We start from the raw sequence: 23,511 nt of genomic DNA, 5'->3' as shown, positions 1-23,511 counted from the left end.
AACCGAACCCATGGCTATCAAGTTGATTCCAACTCATAGCGACCCTCAGGACAGAGCAGAACTGCCCCACAGGGTTTCCAAGGAGTGGCTGGTGGATCTGAACTGCCAACCTTTTGGTTAGCAGCTGAGCTCTTAGCTACTGCACCACCAGGGCTCCATTAGGAGAGCAGACATCTAGAATTACCATGTCATTGTTGTGTGCTGTCGAGTTGATTCCAACTCATGGTGACGCTATAGGATAGAGTAGAACTGCCCCAAAGATTTCCTAGGCTGTAATTTTTGGTTTTTTTTTTTTTGTTTACTCTTTTCTCCTATTGAGTGGCTGGTGCGTTTGAACTGTCAACCTTTCGATTACCAAACGTGTTCTTAACCACCAGTGCTACTTAGAATTATCATATGACCCAACAGTTACACTCCTAGATATAAACCAAAAAAACCAAACCCAGTGCCGTCGAGTCGATTCCGACTCATAGCGACCCTATAGGACAGAGTAGAACTGCCCCATAGGGTTTCCAAGGAGCGCCTGGCAAATTTGAACTACCAACCTCTTGGTTAGCAGCTGTAGCACTTAACCACTATGCTACCAGGGTTTCCACTCCTAGATATACATATATATACACACACACATACATATATATACACATACACACACCCAAAAGAACTGAAAGCAGGAATGCAAACAAATACTTCTAAAACCAATGTTCACTGCAACACTATTCACAACAGCCAAAAGGTGGAAATAACCTAAATGTCCATCAACACATGAACACATAAACAAAATGTGGCATATACATACAATGGACTATTACTCAGCCATAAAGAGAAATGAAGTCCTGATGCATGCTACAACATGGATGAACCCTGAAAACACTATACTGAGTGAAATGTCAGTCACAAAAGGACAAATATTATATGATTCCACGTATGTGAGCTATCTAGACTAGGCTAGTGTATAGAAATCAAAGTTTATTAGTGGTTACCAGGGGCGGGTGGGACGGAGAAGGAAAGGAAGACACTGAAGGTACAATGAGTTTCTGTTATGGGTGATGGAAAAAGTTGGAAATGGATAGTGGTGATAGTTGCACAGCGTGATGAAGGTAATGTCGCTGAACTGTGTATGTAGAAAATGTTGAAATGGCGAATGTTTCATTACGTATATTTGTAGCACGATAATAATAAAAAAGAATGGGCACCCACTCAGGATTAGGGAATAAAATAATGGGTTCCACCTGGGCAAAAAAGGGAGGCAGAGGAGGGAGTGGTCATGATTCAGTACTTCCTGCAATAGATCAGTCATACCCTCTCAGCCAATCAGTGATGTGAGCGAAAATCTGCAGGCTGAGGTGGGTGGGGCCATCACCATCCTATGACAAAGAGGCTCTGTTTTCACATCCTTCAAACAATCCATGCTTGTAACTTTCACTATAGATATATTCTGTAGGTTTTTCAATTTCACTGTTAAGTGAACATCAGTATTCACAGCACTGTAGATATGAGGAATTAATAATTCTTTTAAAAATGCAAGTCTAATTAGGCAGAATTTCATACCCTTGCTCAGTTTTACAATGTTTTGCCAAGCAGAGTGCTGCTTCCAGAAACTCCATCTCCCAATTCTGCTGGTTGCTATGCCACAGACACTTAGAAAACCAATCTAAGCACAGGCAACTCAAACAGGGATGGTTACCGCAATTTTGCACTTTTCTATTTCTTAAAAGTCTAAAACTAGCCAATTTCTTATCTATAATATACTTATCACATACAATTTTCAATAAAACACCAACTACCCAAAATATTCATTAACCAAGATTTTTTATGTACTGTCTTTTTTTACCTGGAAAACAAGTCCATCCCAACAGTGTCAACAATGAAAAAATTCTCAAGGTAGATCCCAATGTCAGTATAGATTCAACCTCATCACAGACACATTCTGTAGCTATGATGCTACAATGAAAACTGATGCTGAAGAATCTTCTCCACATCAGTTGGGAGACAGCTTAATGACGTGAATAAAAACTTGGTCTCTGAAGCAGTCCTGGGTTCCAATTTTGCCTCTATCAGTTAATAACTGTAACCTTGGATAATTTGCTTAAAGTTTATTACCTAAAATGGGAACGATAAAATACCTTTAAACATAAAGTAAAATAATGCTTACGAAATATACAGCACAGAGACTGCCACATAGTAACCAGTTAACAAATGTCTGTATTATATATTTATATTATAAAAATACAAAACACAAATTATTTTCAGCAAATAATTAACACTTTTTTAAATGTTTTCAACAATGTCCCAGAGTGGACAAGATCATATTTTAAACATTTTAAATAGGGAAGCTCATTCCATTGGTTTTCTCATCCACCAAGGTGTAAATAGTAAGAACTAGAAAACACAAACACAACACAGCTCTAGCCCATATCTGTAACCCAGACCCTGGTTTCTAAATACCATTTCTGACAAAAAGGAACCAGGGTTCCTTGGATAAATAGCTGATCTCAAGACTACGGCAAGAAAAGTACAAGTCTGGAACATCTTGTTGTGCCAGAAAGTAAGGAAATACTCAAAGGACTAGTATGATCATGCCAAAAGGGGGTCCCACTGGCTAAACCTGAGACAATCTAACAATCAAAAAGAATAACGACAATATTGAATTCAAAAATAATCCTTGAATTCATAGTGATACACAAGAGAAAAGGAAGGAAGAAAGAGGAAAGGTGGGGAATGCTTTTCTATATAAGAGAATGTTGTTGGCTGCCATTGAGTCAGCCCCCAACTCACAGTAACCCCATCCATACACAATAGAACCAAACGCTGCCCAGCCCTCCGCCATTCCCACGATCAGCTGCAGATTTGGACCGTTGTGAGGTACAGGGTTTTCACTGGCTGATTTTCTAAAGTAAACCGCCAGGCCTTTCTTCCTAGTTTGCCTTACTCTGGAAGCTCCACGGAAACCTAATCAGCATCACAGCAACATGCAAGCCTCTACTGGCAGATGGGTAACGGCTGCACATGAGGTGCATTGGCTGGGAATCAAATCCAGGTCTCTGGAAGGTGATAATTCTACCACTGAACCCAAAACTCATTGCTGTCAAGTCAATTCTGACCCATAGCGACCCTATAGGACAGAGAAGAACTGCCCCATAGGGTTCCCAAGGCTGTAAATCTTCATGGAAGCAGACTGCCACATCTTTCTCCTGCAGAGTGGCTGGTGGATTCGAACCACCAACCTTTTGCTTAACAGCCAAGGACTTTAACCACTGTGCTACCAGGACTCCCTAAACAGAAGAATACCAGCTAATAAATATACAGGGAATTACAGAATTAGAAAATTACTACTCTGCAATAGCAAAGCAATAGTAAATTTAGTTCATCTGTGAATGCTAAAGCCACTAAGTGTAATGTTGGAGAACAGGATATTCACACATTCTCCAAGTATCACCTCACAGATCACTTATAAATTATAGCGGGGAAAGGGTACCTCTACAACAGAAGGATAAAAGATCAAATTTAGCATCTCCAATAATTTATCTCCTGATGTGGCAGAATGGAAAGTACAGAGCACCATCTATGTAATTTCTCACCCCCAAAATTATTTAACCTGAATTTAATCATGAGGAAAAAAATCAGATGAATCCAGATTATGCTACATTCTGTAAAGCAGCTGGCCAGACTCTTCAAACATCAATATCATGAAAGATAGAAAAAGGCAGATGGACTGCTCTAGGTTAAACACTAAAGAGACATGACAACCAAATGTGATGTACGCTGACTGGATTTCATATTGAAAAATAAAACTATAAGAGACATATCTTGGAGATAAATTGATGAGGAGTGAGGTGTCATCGACTTACTTTCAAATGGTTTAGTAAAATAAAGTATATACGGAAGAGAGGGAGATAACATAAACATGGCGAAAGTACAAACTCTTAGTGAACCGTGTATGATAAAGGGTACTATTCTTCCCATGGTTCCGTAGTTTCACATTTTTCAAAATAAAAGAGGGTAAGAACGCATGATTATTTCCTGCTTTTCTGATGTGGTAACAGATATTTTTAGCTTTTCTTAAATTTCAAGTCTCCACCTGCATTCTTTTTTTAGTATCTTTTCTCATGCGTGCCAATCACCACCATATGCTGTTCTCTGCCTATGACAAACTGCTTCCAGGAATGCTCTCTGGCAAAGTCTGACAACTCTGGATACTTCCTGACAGTGGATACCTCATTCTGTCACTACGTTATGATCTAGTCCTTTTTGTTGTTGTTGTTGTTAAAGATTTGAGTATACGCTTCTAATAATAAGCTGGAGATTCTTATTTGTAGGTTAGAATACATTAACTAACTAAACTACTTGAAAATTACATTTTATTAGTAAAAACTCTCTAACACTACAAAATTATACTCTGGAATTTTAAGTTTTAGAAATAAAAGTTCCAAACGATATACTTTAGATACAGTTGTTCAGCTGACTCCAACTCATGGCGATCCCATGTACAAGAGAATGAAACGATACCCAGTCCTGCATCATCCTCACAATCACCGGCATGCTCAAGTCCATCACTGTGACTATTGTGCCAAGCCATTTCACAGAGAAAAAAAAAACAGCCACTGAAAACCTTATGGAGAAAAGTTCTATTCAACACACATGGGATCGCCAAGAGTCAGACTTGACCTGATGTCCACTGGATTTTTTTTTTTTTTGGGCTTCCTGCTCTAGCTGCTCCTTCTAAAGCCTCCTTCAGAGGCTTCTCTTTCTTTTCTTTCTTCCTTAAATGTTTTTGGAACATTTTCACCTGGGTGACCCATCAGTATCTCAAGTATAATACGTCCAAAATTAAATTCATTATCTACACCCCGACATGCACCTTGCTCATAGGTTCCCTGATATAAGTGGCAGTGCCTGCCTTGCAGAAGTTCCTGGGTGGTGCAATGGTGAAGTATTCGACTACTAACCGGAAGGCTGGCAGTTCGGATCCACCCAGAGGTGCCTCAGAAGACAGGCCTGGCAATCTGCTTCTGAAAGATCTCCGTCTTGAAAACCCTATGGAGCAGTTCTACTCTGCACACATAGGGTGGCCAAGGGTTGGAACAGACTCAGTGGTAACTAAAAACCACCACCACCACCCACCTTTAATGGATCTGGCCAGAATCCTGTCAATTCTTCATTCTAAATATCTCTATTCCCCACTCCAACTACAGCAATTTAGGAGTTCGTGATTTCTCACTGGATAACCGAAAACAACCTTCTTGCCTCCAGACTGACCCTTGTAATCCACTCTTCACACTGCTGCCACAGTGGATTCTGACCATGCCTCCAGCCTCATCTATTTTACTACTAACCCATGTCCCAATATTATGACTGACCAGGCAACATGTACGTGCCAATCTCTCTCATCTCATGGCCTTGGCACAAGCTGTTCCCTCTACAGAAAACACATACTACCCCTTCTTTACCTAATGTTTACATAATCTACTGTTAAACAACTCAGGGTTCCTTTTTCCAAAACGTGTCTGACACCTACCTACCCTTGTAACCCTCAAAACAACCTTCCTATAAACTCCTGAACACCAGATATTTACAACTATCACATTACCTAATCAGGCTGTATTTTTATTGTCTGTGTACTTGTTATACATATCTTCTTCCCTGGTGACTGAACTATCTTTTTAAATCTCTTGTCCCTGGTACTTAAAAAGCTGTTGAAAAAATATTTACCACACAAACGTTTATTAAGCAGTCTTCCTCAGAACAAGCATGTATTCTATTCTGCCTCAGAGTCATTTAACAAGCCCATTAGTAATCCAAACCCCAATCTAGGTATTTGTGACACACAAACTTAAAAATAAATTTTTTTTTTACTGCGATGAACCCTTCTCATATTAATTGAATCCTTTTAAAAAGCCAAACTACAATAGGCTAGCATCCTCTGAAGACAGAAGTACAAGTTATAAATGGTACAGATCCCATACCAGGTACATTCATTTTCATTTTAGATAAAACTTGACAATCATTAATTCTCATTAAATTGACACAGGCACTGTACTTATATAGCACTCAAGACTAGTATGAACAAAGGGCATTTATTTAGGAAAATATTAAGCATCTGTTTACATGTCACTATATAAACAAAAGTTCAAAGTTTAAAATGCAGCCTGAAATTCAATGTTCTTATAAAGAGAAAGCAGTAGGTACCACTGGACTGAGAAGCTCTGGTGGCGCAACAATTAGATGCTTGGTTGTTAACTGAAAGGTTGGTGGTTAGAACCCTCCCAGCAACTCCACAGAAAAAAGATCTACTGATCTGCCTCTGTAACGGTTACAGCCAAGAAAACCCTATGGGCGAACTTCTACTCTGTCAGATAGGGTCACTATGAGTTGGAATTGACTCAATGGCATCCAACAACAGCTAGATTAGGGAAGTCACTGATGAGTAATGTGACCTTGAGCAAGCTATTTCACCTCTGTGGAGTTCAGTTCCTTTAATATGTAACTCATATTTCACTAGCTTTTGACCCCAGCTAAAGTATTTACAGGAGTGTTGCATATGTTCACAAATGCTAGGCAGTGCAGCTACTTCTAGTATGTACTAACTGTCCTGTGCAATGAGCTACACTATCTGCGCAGCCCTCCAGATGCCAAAGTTTCAATTTTTGGCAAAACAGTGGAGAATGTTTCTATCCCTCATTGGAGTTACACTCAAAAAGGACATCAAGTAGGTGTTGCTTATGCCCCCAAAACCTTGAGTTTTTAATAAAGTGGATCATTCAGTTTTTATTTACAGGGGCTCAGTAAACCTTACGGTCCAAGGCAAATATAAACCACAACGCTACAGAGCTCACACTCACTCTATCCCTTCTAAGACCAGGACTTCGTCACACAGTCAAGCTCATTTTGCCTGGCTGCTCTTCCCCTTAGGAGAAGAAGTCTCTCCCAGGGTAGCTCCTCAGTCTCGGAAACAAAATCTTAGACAGTGTTCCGACTCCACGATGGTCAAAGATTTATCTCAAATTGGGAATCTCCAATACATATAAAATAAGGTGCCCAGAAGAGATGCTTTATAGCAAAGGCCCCACCCAGATCTAATAGTCCCTTTCTAATCAACTGGGTTTACAAATAAAGGCCAGGAGCATAAGCAAGTTCTTTTACTTGCCAGGAAACTCTCTGAATGTGCATCTGCTGTAGAAATGCACAAAAGAATCTTTGTTCTGCCACCCTCAGGGATGTGCACAGTGACTCACTCAGATATGACTCAAGAACAATGGTGCTCTTTCGCCAACTCAGAAAAAATAACCTCTTCAAGTGCACAAGTGCATATTTAAAGAACATTATTCTAAACTCTGAAACAGATTAATAAATGACTACAAGAATACTAAAGTTTACATTTTTTCAGGCCTATCTAGCTCGAACTTCTAGTAACAAAAATAAGCTTTTTTTTTTTTTTAAATCATTTTCTGATTGTAAGTAGACAATTAGCACCTATCCGAATAAGTAATTTTTGCTCCTCAAAAGTTTTAGATCATCCGGTGAAAAAGCATGAAAAATTAAAACTTGTAGTTATCCGTATTTCTTGGTGAGGTTTCCTGCAAATGTGTTTGAAGTCATACAGAAAATAAGTTCCTGTTCCAAAACAGGACCAAGTTTCCTCCAAGTGAATTATCTTTGAAGAATTGCCAGGTAAAACACACAGTTTATTTATGGTAATTGTATGTTATTTATATTTTAATGAGAATATTAATGGCAAGCTTTGCCCTCTTGTGAAATTTCATCAGTCTTTTTATCCCAGCAATAGATATCACTACTAGAATTTTAGGGGAACTGCATTTTCCACATTCATTTTCTTTTCTAAGGTCATTTACTCTACAAATATTTGGATACCTACTATGCACCAAGTATCGCATGATAGGCGTGAAGTGTTGAGTCAACTGTCCATAAAGAACTTAAAGTCCAGCCAGGGAGAAAAACATACAAATGATGATAACACAGTACAGTAATTACCTTGACAAAGGAAGGTGCTAAGCATTCTTCGAACAGAGAGAGGAGGAGTGGAAGAGTGAGGAAAGATGCACAGCTCTGCAGAAAGAACATTGGAAATGAGATTCCAGTAGGGAGTCTGAATTTGCCCAGCCAATAGTTAGCTTTCTGGACAGAGGAAATGGCAAACTATATGCATGGCTATCATTTATTAAGTGTTCATTATGACAGGTACTTTACTAAATATACATATTATCTTACTAGTTTTCACGACAATCCCAAAAAGATCTTCTGTCTTATAGAAGTTAGATAGCTTGCCTAGGGTCACTCATATTCTCAATGTTGGAGCCCATATTTGGAGAAGGCTTCTTCAAACGCAAAATTCCAGGGCCATAAATCCTGAACCACATTGTCCTGACTTACACAGAGCACAGAAATAGGAAAGAATGTGGCACAATGGACAATGGTTCTTACCATTTGGTACAGGTTTGTACAGATCCCCCCACTATCCAAAAGTAGGTGTTGCTATTAATCCTTTCATAAGCCAAAACGGCGTAAAGCAAAGAAGCAATTTCCATTAATTAATAAGTGAAAAATCTTTGAGCGTTCCCAGACCCAAACAATAACCTACCAAATCATACCAAATAATACATAAAACCTGAAATAGCACTAACATATAATAAAAGCAGGAATGCTGAGTGTAGTTCCTGGAGCTTGGCGACACCACTCTTGCACCTCAGGGTGCAGGCTGCCTCTTTAACGGCTCACTGCAAAACAAACGCTGAACGCTATTTCCACTTTTGTTCATAAAAGCGAAAATCCTCTTCAGATTTCTTTTGGTTAGAAAACAGGTACTGATGTATGTCTTTTATAAAACTGAAGTAGCAGAAAGTGAACTTTGGGAAAGCAGAGGATACCTGTATCAGAATTACTTGAGGCGCTTTCTATTGATACTAATGCCTACACTCCATTCCAGAAAGGTCTAATTCAAGAAGAGTAATTTAGGCATTAAAGGAAAAAACCAAAACAAAAAGCTTCTCAGGCTGAGAAATACACATAGCCTAGGTTGAGAAGTACTGTATTAGGATATTTATAAGCAGTTAAAAATATGTGTGTTTGGAGTGAGGTGGAGGATCACAGAGGACCTATATCTTTCCCCTTGCCATCAGAGCCGAAAATCACAAAAGCAGTACACTTGCTGCCTTTAATTTTCTCGGGTCTTAGGCGCTCTGCAATCCATTGCAAACAGGCTCTTTCTTAATTAGTCCACAGAAACATTCTGACAGAAGCAATCTAAATAATTTACCAATTCTCATTTTTTTTTTAATTTTATTGTGCTTTAGGTTTAAGTTTACAGCACAAATTAATTTCTTATTCAAAAATCTATGCACAAATTGTTTTGTGACATTGGTTGCAATTCCCACAAATGTGTCAGTACTCTCCCACTTTCCTTTTCCACCCTGGGTTCTCTATGTCCATTTGTCCAGTTTTCCTGTCCTTTACTGCCTTCTTGTCTTTGCTTTTTTTTTTTTTTTTTTGTCTTTGCTTTTAGGTCAGTCCTCACTTTTCTTGAACTCTCTACAGTATCTGACATTAATGACATTAGTGATTTGTAATTTCTTTCTGAAATGTCCTCCTATAATAACACACTTCTGCTCTCTTTTTGGAAACCCTGGTGGCGTAGTGGTTAAGAGCTGAGCTGCTAATCAAAAGGTCAGCAGTTTGAATCCACCAGGCGCTCCTTGGAAACCGTATGGGGCAGTTCTATTCTGTCCTATAGGGTCGCTATGGCAATGGGTTTGGTTGGTTTTTTTTTGGTTCTCTTTCTACCTCTGTGACAATTTCTTTTTATTCTCTTTGTAGTTTTCTTTTCTTTTGTAAAAAAATATGGCATGGCGGGGGCATCTGAACTTTAACTTCATAAGCAGGAAGGAGAACCAATATTGACAGCCTAAGGCTGATTCCTATGAGGCAGTAACCAGACATACCTCCTCTCTTCAAACTTTTTTACCAATTCTGACATTAGCCATCTCTCCCACAGAACTCTCTATGTCTCCAATGGGTTTGATAATTTACTGCAATGGCCACACGGAACTCAAAGACCATACTCACAGTCACGGGGTTTACTACAGATTACAATTCAAGATGAGGAAGGACTCAGGATATATAGTTCTTCAATCAGGACAGTCTCTTCTCAGCCATGTCTGAAAGCAGGCCTCTCTCTCCAGCCCTATGCAGGCCTCTGTCAAGTGTTACAAACCTCAGGCAAGTGTTACAACTCTCTTTAAATCTTTACCATTACAGTCTTCCAGTAAGTCTTGGCCTGAGGGTGCTCAACTTTCTTCCTCTGTGGGCCAGGAAGCTCACCATGCCATCTCCTGCCAGTCTACTAGTTCTGCTGTGGCCACTCCTCTACCAATGCTTCTCGCTGTCTTGCACTGTCTCCCGTGTTACAGCTCTCTCTCTGTCTCCTGGGTCTAGGAGGATCTCACAGAAAGGGACCCCAAGTCCAAAGGACATGCTCCACTCCCATCTCTTTTCTTGGTGGTAGTCAGGTCCCTCCTGTCGGCCTCTACGATGGCTCATTCTAAGCCTAACAGGATGGCAAAACTGACCAATTCCCTAATTAGGGTTCCACATACCATATTTGCATGGCCCCACCCCAACAAGAGTACTATGCACCTTATTTACATTATTAGCAAGCTACCCAATCCTCTTGGTGGGCTGTAAACACCTTATTTGCATAGTCTCACCCAGTCATTTGGTGGAAGTTACAAAGGCTATGGCTAAAAGGGCCATATTAAGTAATTCACCACACCACATCTTTTAATCCTCCATCCCTTTAATATCAGGGCACCCAACTTTTTCAAAGGGTCTGTACTTAGCACATTCTATTCTTACTCCACATTTTTACCCTGGTCATTCCCACCAATCCCATGACTTCACCTATGATCCATATGCTGTAGACTGCCAGACCAGCTCAGAAGCCTAGCTTCATTCGATGAGAAGCTTCAACTGAACATCCTAGTGCACTTCTCTACCTGTAACCCCCTCTTTGTTGCTGTTGCTGTTAGTTGCCACTGAGTCAATTCAGACTCATGGTGACCCCGTGTGTGCATAACAGAACTGCCTCATAGGATTTTCAAGGCTGTGTAACCTTTTGGAAGCAGATCATGAGGCCTTACTTCCTAGGTGCCTCTGCGTGGGTTTGACCCACCAACCCTTGGGTTAGTAGTTCAGCGATTAACCATGTGTGTCACGCAGGGTTTCCTGTATCTCCTCTGTTGTTGTTACGTGCCATTTGATCTATTCCAATTCATAGTGACCCTATAGAACAGAGGAGAACTGACCCATGGGTTTCCTAGGCTATAATCTGTACAAGAGCACATCTCTAGGCCCTTTCTCCCACAGAGCAGTTAGTAAGTTCAAACCACAGGTCTTCTGGTAAGCAGCTGAGCGCTTAACTATTGTGACACCAGAGTTCCTTGCATCACCCTCCAGGGGATCTCAAATCCTCTCCAAAAGTGAATTCATTCTTTTTCCACCCCAAATAATGCAATATCATGCATCCAGTTACCAAAATCAGAAACCTTAGAAATCATCTAAATTTCTGCTTTGCTGCTGCACCCAGTCTAAGCCTGTTCCCAACAAGCAAAAGACAGGAACGTTTTGCCAGATCACCCTGAAGCTTGAAAGGAACTTAAGGGCAGGGTGTCTCTTGGCTTGAACTGCAACATCTGTGGCTAAGAGGCAGTTATCCTAAGAGTAGACCTAGATAGATTAATGTAGACAATCCAAAAGGGTACAAAAAGGTGAGTCAGGATATAAAGGATATGCAGATAAAGACCAAGGGAAGCCCCAAGAGAGGAGACTCAAAGTCCAGCAAAGAGGCAAAATGCAAAGAATCAAGGTAACTTCACCGACCTCTCAGATGCCAGAAAGAATACACTGTACGACTCCACCCAGATGAAGTTCAAAAGCAGGCAGAACAAATCTATAGTGAAAGAAGTCAGAAAAATGGATTCCTTTGACAAAGGGTATTGATGGTGGTGGGGGCGGGGGGGAGAAGGTAGGAGGTGGGAGGGACCAGGAGACAGTATTTGGAGTGCTGATAATATCTGATTTTGGTGGTGGTTACATAGGTCAATACGTTTGTAAAAATTCATCTGACCTATATACTTTTTTTTTTTTTTTAGGGTATATGGACTTTATGTATATTATACTGTTTTCATTCTGAAAGGTTAAAAAACAAATCTGACTGGTGGCAGACATTCCCACTCCAATCAGCAACCATGTTGGGCAAATGCTACCACCTCAACATCTCAATATTCCAGCTGCTGCTGCCGCCACCAGGTCCAGGACCTTACCTCACACCTGAACTACTGTATTTGTTTCCTGTAAGTAGGAGGATCATACCTCCCGGTATTCCAGCTGTCCTGGTGTAATTATTAACAGTTTTACCTTTCACTCACAAAAGTATCCCAGTTTGGACAAAATGTTCTATGCTCACCCTACCTATAAAGCTCCCTGCCTCTGGTCTAGCTCCGTTCCACTGCATCTTCAGCAATGCACACAGAGTAATCTTTATAAAACAGATCTTGATTACAGACTTTAAACCCTCCAATGGTGCTCCTTTACTTATAAGATGGAGTACAAATTTCTGAAATATTTCAACCCTGCTAGTATATACAGCTTTATCATCTAACATCCAAAACCAGGTACCACCCCCCGCCCCGCCCCAAAGCTCTATACTCTAGCCCCATAATTTGCAACTTTTTTTCATTATTGTCCCCCTCCCACAAAGAGTCTTTTTGGACATTTTTTCCTAATTCCCATCACATACCAATTAAATACTAAGGAATAAGACTTGGTCAGGCAGCACTGAGTTTTAGATGGTCACCATTGTAATATGTAAGTTTTTTGCTCTCCTAAAAACTATTTTTTTGCCTCTTTTGGGGCAATATCACACCTACTGGGAATGTATGCTTCAGATTTACAGATTTGCTTCTTGTTCTACAAATGCGTCTGGCTATTCTACCATCAGAATCTTTCATCCTGCTGCCCCCTGCCTGTTTGCATGTCATCCAGACGTCTACTCATCGTATTTAAGATTCAGTTTAACGTTCCTCCGAGAAGCCTTTCTTTTCCCCATTTCCCAGTCCCAAAGTACCTGGTTCAGACCTTTGCCATTAATAAGCTTAATGGCTTACTACATTTATATTTTCATGTCTGTCTCCTAGTTATTGAAGAACACGGACTATGTCTATTTTCTCTACAACCTTGGCTCTTACTATCATGTCTGACATATCATTTATTAAATGAAGGGATAAATTAATTTTATCATCTATGTGAAGAAATGATACATCTCAGTTTACCTGGGACAGTCCCTGTTTATTCCTGTTCTGGCATAAATATTAAGGGTAACTCCTTTCATTCTCAGAGTCCTTGGGTGGCGCAAACGGTTAAGAGCTCGGCTACTAACTGAAAGGTTGGCAGTTTGGAACCATCCAGAGATGTGTCAGAAGAAACGCCTAGTGATCTACTTCTTAAAAAAATTAGCCATTGAAAACCCTATGGGGCACAGTTCTACTCTGAAACACATGGAGTCACTGACAGTCAGAATCAACTGGACAGTAACTGTGTGTATGTGTGTGTGTATGTTTTCATTCTCAGAAGTGTCCTGATTTGGATAACTTACATCGCCAACCTCTACCTAGAGAGTGGAAAATAATTAACAAATTTTGAACAAGAGTAGAACATGATCAGATCCAAGCGTGTTAGAAAGATCATTCTTGGCAGCAATATGAAAGACAGACAGTAAATAAAGTGACTCCAGCAAAAATTCAGGGGTAGAAACAAAAGAACCTGAACTAGGGTAGTACAACTGGTGAGGAAGAGGCTTGAGAGATTCAGGAGCAAAATCAGTAAGGTACAGTGGCCAGTTGGATATAAGAAGGAAGAGAGCCAGAGGAATCGAGACTGGGCAACTGCACCAGTCACCAATAGTACATTAAGGAGGGAAAATGATGAAGGCTTCAACTAAGAATAAGTGGCTGATGGATCTGAAAAACACCAGGAAGTCATGTCTAGTTTATGGTATATATGGGTCTGAAGCACATGAAAGAGGGTGACTTGAAATACGTAGTCTTAGAAGATGTCAGCCTACAAGAATTACAGCAAGTTGCTGAATGAGATAGCCCAGGGTATACAAAGTCAGCAGCTACAGTGAAGAGAAAATATTCTCTTTTTAATACATTAGGACTTTATATATTTCTAAATTTTATTTTCTTTAACATATTTATTGATCATTTAATATATGCAAAGCACGGTGTTAAGCACTTGGAGGTAGAGAGAGAGGAATAAACTTTAAGTGAGAATTTTAAGAAGCTCACTATGAGGTAAAGAAGAAGGACTGGAGAAAGAATGATGTTGAATATGGACTGTCTTGAGAAGCAGCCAAGTTCAAAGCATCAATTCTCATAGGCTTCTTTAAGTGATTTTGGAATAAGGACTCAAAGTGAGCACATTAACAGCTTTAGCTGTTTCAGGCACTTAGCTTCCCAGAGTATTCAAGTCTAAAATTTTCCCTAAGAAAGTCTTTGTAAAGTGGAAAAGGGAATCAGAGAACTAGTTCAAGAAAGACAACATACTGTGGCAGCTGCATCTATAAAGCAGGAGAAATGGCCAGAAAAGCAAAAAACTGTTTTTGAAAGATTATATCTAAACGGCACACTTTACAACATGTTTCCATAATCAGTCTCTGGTTTACTAAGATTTTGTTTGAGTTGACAGTTTTACCTAAAGACAACAGATAGTTCAAAATAAAGGAACCATTAATTTTGTCCCAGAATACAAAGAAGAGTTCTTTACTCATTAATTATATAATGCAAACATCTGATTACAAGACACCACTTCTCATCTATGTATACATTTTTTATCATACTTTGTACCCAGTAGGTATTCAAGGAAAAATAAACTGAGCGAATCAATTTTATCCTTATCTATTATATGCTTTATTCACTCGGCTTCCAGGACACCACCACTCTCTCTTGGTTTTCCTCCTACCTCACTGTTTGCTCCCTCTCATTCTCCTCCACTGGTTTCTCCTCTTCTCCCCTAACCTTGTAGTTATCTAGTGCCCCAGGCACTGACTTGGGTCCTCTCTATTCTCTAACTATACTCACTACCTTGGCAATTTCATCCAATGTTAAGACTTTAAATAATATCTATAAGCTGATGACTATAAAAAAGTTGTATCTCCAGCCTAGCTCCCTCTTTAGAAACATAAATCTGTGTATTCAGCTGCCTACTCAACATTTCTAATAAGCATTTCAAACTTGACATATTCAAAGTTTGAACTCTAATCTTCCCCCCAAAACCTACTCCTTCTATCGTTCAAACAGTCTTTGACAGTTAACTCCAACACTGCAGTTATTCAGGCCAAAAACCATGAAATTCTGCTTGACTCTTCTATTTCCCTCAAAGCCCACATGTAACCCATTGGCAAATCCTGTTCATTAAGCCTTCAAAATATTTCCATAATTTGACACCATTCACCAACTCTACTGTTATCACTCTAGTCTGAGTTACCATCATCTCTTACCTGATTTAATGGAATGGCATCCTGCTTCTATCCTTGCTCCCCTACTGTCTATTTTCAACACAGCAGCCAGGGGACTCTACCAAAATTGTTAAGTCAGATAATGTCACTGCTCTGCTTCAAAGCCCTTCAGTGTTCCCCCTGGCCCAACTTACTCAAAATAAAAGCCAAAAAATGTACAATGATTTACACCCCACCCTACTCCACCAGTATAGTATTATCTTCCTGGCTTCGTCTATTACTATTCTTGCCCTTGTTCGGTCTTCTCCGTTGAGAGCTCCTTATTATTCCTTGAATGCACCAGACATGCTCTCATTTGCAGCCTTTGCAATGACTGTTTCCTCTACTTGGAAAGCTCTTTACCTATATGATCTTTATAGCTAACTCCACCATGTGCTTGCAGTCTATGCTCAAAAGTCATCTTCTCAACTGGAACAACAATAAGCACCTTATTTAAACTGCAACCCAGCCCCTGCCCCTTGCTTCCAATCCCCTTTATCCCCACCCCCTTTTTTTAAATTTCTTTTCCTTCATAGCAATTAGCAGCTTCTAACCTATTATGTAACTTGCTTGTTTATTACATTTATTATTTGCTTTCTCCCCTCACCCTCCATTAAAACGTAAGTACCACTAAGACAAGCCTGTTTTGTTCACGGAAACATCCTAGCACACAAAATAGTGTCTTGCACTGGTAGGCTCTCAATAAATATTGGTTGGATAGCTCGGCACTGGGTTTTTGGGTTGGATAGCTATATTTATAAATAACCTTTAAGAGTCCACTAAAAGAATACGAATCTTTTGAAAACAGAAATGAACTCGTGAGGATTTCATCAAGTTATTCATCACAAATAAATCGTCACTAGAATTCAGGTTAGTATTTCCTAAAATAAATTCTACACCAATTCAAAAGTACAATGAATCAAGTTGTTAATCCATTATGCTGCTACATGTCAGGGCTCTAGTCTTTGCACAGTGGGCAGTCATTTAGCATTCTCTTGTACAACGCTGCTGTTCCAGTAAAACAAGATAAAGTACTTAACACAGCAGACAGTGGCAGAGTAACCTAATGAAAAGTTTAGAAAACGTGCTAAGGTTCCGAAACAGGCAACTTCAAACTAGGTAATTTCTACTATTAAAGAGAAGTAAGATTTTCCCGTTAAGATGGAGAAATGTTCAAAAGTAAAACCTACATTATACATTTAAGCCTTGTACAGTACTTTTTAATGATATAAACACTAATGGCAGAATTCATTTATTCAAAACGAATGCCTACAGTGACACTAGGGTCATCATAGGGAAATTAAGACACATGGGATTATAAGAACAGGTCTCAAAAAAAGGACTCTGGAAGTTGGCAGACTATGCTTTGTTTCTACCCAAAGATCAGGATTTCCAATAACAAAGTGTGACCCATCACAGCTTCAATTATGGCTTGAATAGTTTCATCATCTCAAAAGGTCAAAACTACTGAATACTTACTATGTAAAACACTATAAATCTGAAAAACCCAAAAGTAACTCTGGAAGAACCAACCAAAGCATTTAATTTCACTTACAGCAACTATAAAGACAATTCAACAATCCATTTGCAGTGTTGTTTTTTTATTGTTGTTGTTTAGGAAACATACCACTTATTACACAAAACTCTTCTCTTAATAAAAACAGTCCAAAAAAATCTAAACACTCTACAGATATGCAAAGCTAACAGGTTTAAGTTAGGTGCCTGAAACAAGCTTTCAGATCAAATGAAAATCTTTTAAGCCGATGCCATTACGGTTAACCGAATACAGAAAGTTTTGAATGCAAGCACAAGACATTGTAAGATTTCCCAATGACAGTCTGAAAAGGTACTTTCAGATTCTTCTTTAAGTATGCATGCTCCACTACAAATTTAATCCTCTGGCTGGAGGCAAAGTTTCAAACTAATTTTGAAAGCTTTACCTTCTTTTAGTCACGTGCACAACGACATACAGGACAGAGTAGAACTGTCTCATAGGGTTTCCAAGGCTGTAAATCTTTACTGAAGCAGGCTGCCACATCTTTATCCCGCGGAGCGAACAGCCAACCTTTAACCCTTTAACCACTGCACCACCCACCAACCAAGACCAAATCCACTGCTGTGGAGTCCATTCCGGCTCATAGTGACCCTGCAGGTCAGAGTAGAACTGCCCCGTAGAGTTTCCAAGGCTGTAATCTTTAGGGAAGGATGCTGCCACATCATTCCCCCCGCGGAGCGGCTGGACCTTTTGGTTAGCAGCCGAGTGCTTTAATCACTGCACCACCAAGGTTCCTTATTTCAGGTACTTATAAACTTGTAATTTCTACCTCGTTTTTCGCAAATTCCCTGAATTTACGGGTAGATCCACATTTTACCGGCAGAAAATAAGAATTTCTAATGGTGTTTTTTTTACTGAAGACAGTAGGAAGTCACGACTAAGAACCGGAGCGCGGGTAAAGCTGTATCGCGGGCAGGAAAAGCGACGCAACACTTCGTCACCCCACCCGCCAGAAAAGGGCCTGGGACAAGGCTGGGGGACTCGGAGAAGTGATAATCTAGCAGCAGGTGCGAGGTTCTGACACCAGAACAGTCTCCGAGGGCTTCGGACCAACAAAGGGATGCTATACGTTGGACTGGAGAACATACGCCGGGGTCGACCGACCTTACCTCGGGGGTCCGCTCAGGCGGCTTCTTCTTCAGCGCCTGCCTAGCGCCGGGGTCTACGGGTGAGTTCATGGCCGCGGCCCTGGCCCCCGTACTCCCTAGCCTACCGTTCAGCCCACCCAACGGCCCATTCGCTCTAGCTAGATAGAAGGTCTGCCTCTGAGGAAGGGACACCGACCGCCGCGGGGTCGGTGTTCAAACAAACAACCCTTCACAACGCCCGCCCCGGGCTTCAGCCCACGCGCGACTGGTCGGAGAGACGTCCGGACGGGGGGGGCGAATGGGGGCCGGTGCGCATGCGCAACACGCGCGCGCACACAAACGAGCGCCCAAGAGAGTGACTCTGCTGTGACGAAAAACTGGGCGGTGCAGGTTAAGCCCTTTTCCCAACCTGCGTGAGATTTTAAAACATATCGCGGTACTTCACCTACCCATCACAGGATCTGCCTCAGAGTTGTGGCTTCCGCCGCTCCAGCTTCCGGCGGGGGGCGGGAGGCGGAAACGCACTAAGGGCTTGAGCAAAAATAGCGTGTTGGGGCACGTATGTGGGGAAGGCGTTTTGGGTGGAGAAAACTGTGCTGAAATCCGGAAGCCCCGGGCCTGACCAAGACCTGGGGCCCAGCCCCCGTTTCGCGACTCATACACCCACCTTGGAGGACGTGCGTAAGTCGAAACCACCATCCGTCAAGCAAAGGAATCCACGCACTCTTCCCTGATTTCTTCTAATAAAAAGAATCTCCGGTGAAAGTAGCCCACCGAAAAGTGCTCGTTCTGTCCTAAACGGATGTCGGAGGATCAGAGCAAAGAAGGCAAACTTTCGCGGCGTTGAGCAGGGGTGGGCGGCCGCGGTACCTGCTGATTCGCAAAGCCAGGTCCGGACTGTTCACAGAGCCTTGTCAAGTTGATAAGTAACGTGCAGGGCAGCCTCATCCCCCCCGCGCCCGGCATCTGGGCCTAGGTTTGCCTGGACTACAAGAGTGGCAACTTTCGCATTACGTTTTACATTCTAGTCTGTTTCTCCACAGAACGGACAAAGCCAGTTTCAACTTACTGATCAGTTGGTAAGAAAAACAGACCATCCTCAGGGGCAGCCTCACAGCTCACAAGGAAGATCACTGACGGAATTCCGGCATCCATCGTTCCAGGAGTCACACATCTCATTTTGGAGCTACAACTGGCATGTCCTTTTCACTGATTTTTAAGTTCCTTTAAGGCTGCGCCTACATCCAGGAGTCTTAGTATTTCTCACAGCAATTAGCATAGTTCACTAAATTACCCAAACTGATTTACAATTATGACATGCTTTTCAAATAAAAACTGATTCACAGTAATTTAGTGACATGGTAAGAATTATTTTTTTTTAGAGTAATAAATGGGAAAGAGGCGTTCAGGTTACAATATTTACTGTTTCCAGTAATGATGGCTGATGTTAATAGGGTAGTGTTTTCCGTTGGTCTTTGGACTTGCCCAAACTTGAAGTTTTCAACATACTATTACTACATTTCTTTCTCGAGTATAAGGCATAAACCTCACCAGGGAAGTTGTGGCTTAGCCACTCTAGAAAGAAATTGTGGAAAAATCATAAGGCATTCCAGATGATCCATTTTGCTCATCACATTTTGCATGTATAAACATACACTCTCAAAGGTCTGTCCAGGATCACAAAGGTTATCCTTTCCAATCTGCAATGACCAATTTCCAGAGCCACATCAATACTTCCAAGAGGAAAAAAGATTTGCTGGCTACATAATGGAAACATGATGATCACGAGCTTGGACTTTTAGGGTCAAACAGACCAGAATTTGTGTCATCAATGTGTTACTTATACCTAAGTGACTTGGAGAAGTTATTTACTATCTCTTAACTTCAGTTTCCTTATTGTAAAATGGGAATAAAGAACGTATTGCTTTGGGATTCTGTAAAGACTATAATATAGAGACAGTTCATGTGCAGCACTTAGTATACTGCCTGTGCAATCCAAGAACTCTTTTATTATTTCTATTAGTTTACGTCTGGGATATTATTATTTCTCAAAACCAGTAATTCAACTTGAGGAATTTGATAGTATTTCTTTCAATGCCATTTTTTTTTTTTTCATTTTTAACAAGTAAACATGAACTCTCACAAACAGCTGGTGAGTGTTAATCAAGAAATGCAATAAAAAAAAGTAGTAAAGCTGGTACTTGACATACACTGTGACGGCAAGGTTCTGCATGTGGAACCTGTACATACATCAAGTGGCAGTTTTTCTAACAGAACAAGGGGATCCTGTGTGGTTTCATACCAGAAAAGGTGTTCATCAGGGTTGTATCCTTTCACCATGCTTATTCAACCTGTATGCTGACTAATCCAAGAAGCTGAACTGTATGAAGAACACAGCATCAGAATTGGAGGAAGACTAACAACCTGCGATACGCAGATGGCACAACCTTGCTTGGGGCTTGAAGCATTTACTGATGAAGATCAAAGACTACAGCCTTCAGTATGGATTACATCTCAACATAGAGAAAACAAAAATCCTCACAAATGGACCAATAAGCAACATCATGATAAACTAAGAAAAGATTGAAGTTTTCAAGGATTTCATTTTACTTGAATCCACAATCAATGACCACGGAAGCAGCAATCAGGAAATCAAATGACATATTGCATTGGGCAAATCTGCTGCAAAAGACCTCTTTCAAGTGTGGAAAAGCAAAGACATCACTTTGAGAACTAAGATGTGCCTGACCCAAGCCATGGTACTTTCAGTCACCTCATGTGCATTTGAAAGCTGGGCAATGAATAAGGAAGACCGATGAACAATGCCTTTGAATTAGGGTGTTGGCGAAGAATATTTAATATACCGTGGACTACCAGAAGAATGAACAAATCTGTCTTGGAAGAAGTACAGCCAGAATGTTCCTTAGAGGTGAATATGGTATTATGGATTAAATTGTGTCCCCCAAAAATGTATGTCAACTTGGTTAGGCCATGATTCCCAGTATTGTGTGGTCCTCTTCCATTTTGTGATCTGATGGGATTATCCTCTTTGTTGTAAATCCTAATCACTACGATGCTAATGAGGCAGGAATAGAGGCAATTATGTTAATGAGGCAAGACAATCCACAGGATTAGATTGTATCTTGACTCAATCTCTTTTGAGATATAAAAAGAGAGAAGCAAGCAGAGTTGAGAGGGATATCCTACCACCAAAAAAAGAGATGGGAGCAGAGCGTGTCCTTTTGACCCATGGTCCCTGCACCGATAAACTCCTAGACCCAGGGGAAGATTGATGACAAGGACCTGCCCCCAGAGCCAACAGAGAGAGAAACCCTTCCCCTGGAGCTGGTGCCCTGAATTCAGACTTCTAGCCTTCTAAATGATGACAGAAGAAATTGGTCTGTTAAAGCCATCCACTCATGGTATTACTATTGTAACAGCACTAGGTAACTCAGATGGTGAGACTTTGTCTTACTTACTGTGGACATGTTATCAGGAAGGACTAATTCCTGTTGTCAGAACTGGCTCAATGACACCTAACAACAACATGACAGCCAGTCTACTGCTTGATATATGTCCTAAAGAATGCCCATGTGGACCAGAAGAGTTCGATAAGAATGTCCATTGTTCATATTAACAAAAAGCTGAAACTAACCCAAGCCCAAATGTCCATCGGTAATAAAATGTATAAATTGTAGTATATTCTGTCAATAAAGTATTGCCTACATATCACATAGACGAATCTCCAACATAATGGTGAGTGAAAAAAAGCAAAACACAAAATACAGAGTATAATTATATACAAAGAGCTCAAATGCAAGCCCACACTGTAGTGAAACTAAAAAGCAAGGAAATACTGTTCACAGAAATTGGTAATTACAAAAATAAGAAGGGAAAAGATTTTGATCAGAATAGGCACACAGATGAGAGGGTTACATGAATATAAACTTTTCTATATTTCACAATGAAGAAAATGAAGTACACAAAAATAACTTATTAGGCTTCATCATAAGAAAGCAGCAGTACAAATAGTATACTAATATCCATGGTGACTAACCATGCCTGTACTTAAGCACATTTTCAAAATCTATCTTGTTCTTTTTATATTATATTCTTGTGAATAAAATGAAGGGAAAGTGAAAGCTCTAATAGCTATTACAAGAGAGCGTAACCTCCAGAATATAATTCACCAGCATTAACTCGGATCTGAAAGGTTACAAACAAAAGTGATTAATTAATTTGTGGGAAAAGAAAAATGTTTTATGTCTAAAAATAGTGTCCTAATTCTATCTTCATTATACTTACTACCTGAGAGCATATATATTTTTAAATATTTTTGTCTGTCTCACCCACCAGAGGGATTATAGGTAAACTCCACGAGAACAGAGAAGGACGTTTGTATTTTTCACTGGCATATCCCTGGCACTCAGACCTGTGCCTAGTGCATAGCAGGTGCTCAATAAATACTTGCTGAATGAACAAATCAAACTAAGGAGTAACGAATTAGGTTTATGCTGTCAGAAAGATGGGAACTGAATTGCTTCTTGATGGCAAAGAAAGATGTCTGTCTAGACACCTGTTGATTATGCAAAACTGAATGCTCTTTAAGCGAACAAATCATACGGCCATCTTTCCAAAACAACTGCAAAGCAACAAGAGCATGGGGAAAGAACATTGGTTTTAATAGCACTTGGAATGAAGTAAAGAATTAAGATTTGGAGCATGCTGGGAGGCTGAGTCACTAGTAATGGAAAAATAAAAGCATTTTCTGGCCTAGATACAGGAGGTCAGTTACTGTCATCAAACCAGAATCTCTGGGGGTGGGGTCTAAAAATTAGTATTTTTCAAAAGCCACCCAAGTGTTTCTAATATGCAACCAGGTTTGCAAATGTCTTTAACTCATACTGATCTATCTTAATTTCAGTCCCTAAAGCATAGTGTAGAAGGATATTGACTTGTGGGGACTGGATTAAATGTGTACCATGACAGTGGTATCGCATGTTTGAGAAATAACAAAATCTTCCTTTTATTTACACAACATTTCATCAACAATTTTGTTGTTCCTTTTGAAACAACTAGGCCACACTGCCATTATCAATAATTTGAATTTGACCACTGTATTGAATATAAAAAGACATGTTTTTGGACTGTCCTTGATAAGATAATCACTTGAAAAGGAAGGAAGTTCAAAGCCTCTTCAACCTAACACTCTACACTTAAATACAGGTTTATCTGCGGTAGGTATAATCAGACAGTGTTAACCCAGACAGAGGGCTGTCTGCAATGAGATGAAGGACTAAGTC

General features: G+C 40.3%; 1 protein-coding gene across 5 annotated transcripts in view; it reads right to left on the bottom strand.

The window, feature by feature from the left end:
• RAPGEF6 (Rap guanine nucleotide exchange factor 6) overlaps positions 1 to 18,532 on the bottom strand; it is a 257,480-nt gene extending 238,948 nt beyond the window's left edge. For all 5 annotated transcript variants that reach the window (XM_049872961.1, XM_049872938.1, XM_049872947.1 and 2 more), the window contains exon 1: positions 18,230 to 18,532. In XM_049872961.1, coding sequence (XP_049728918.1) covers positions 18,230 to 18,298 — 69 coding nt within the window. In that variant the 5' untranslated portion in view covers positions 18,299 to 18,532. The remainder of the gene's footprint in view (positions 1 to 18,229) is intronic.
• Between the last annotated feature and the right edge of the window lie 4,979 nt (positions 18,533 to 23,511).

The sequence above is a fragment of the Elephas maximus genome, chromosome 2, assembly GCF_024166365.1.
Source record: "Elephas maximus indicus isolate mEleMax1 chromosome 2, mEleMax1 primary haplotype, whole genome shotgun sequence".
NCBI classification, from domain to species: Eukaryota; Metazoa; Chordata; class Mammalia; order Proboscidea; family Elephantidae; genus Elephas; species Elephas maximus.
Note: the sequence above shows the minus strand (reverse complement) of the source record. Positions and strands in the feature narration are given on the sequence as shown.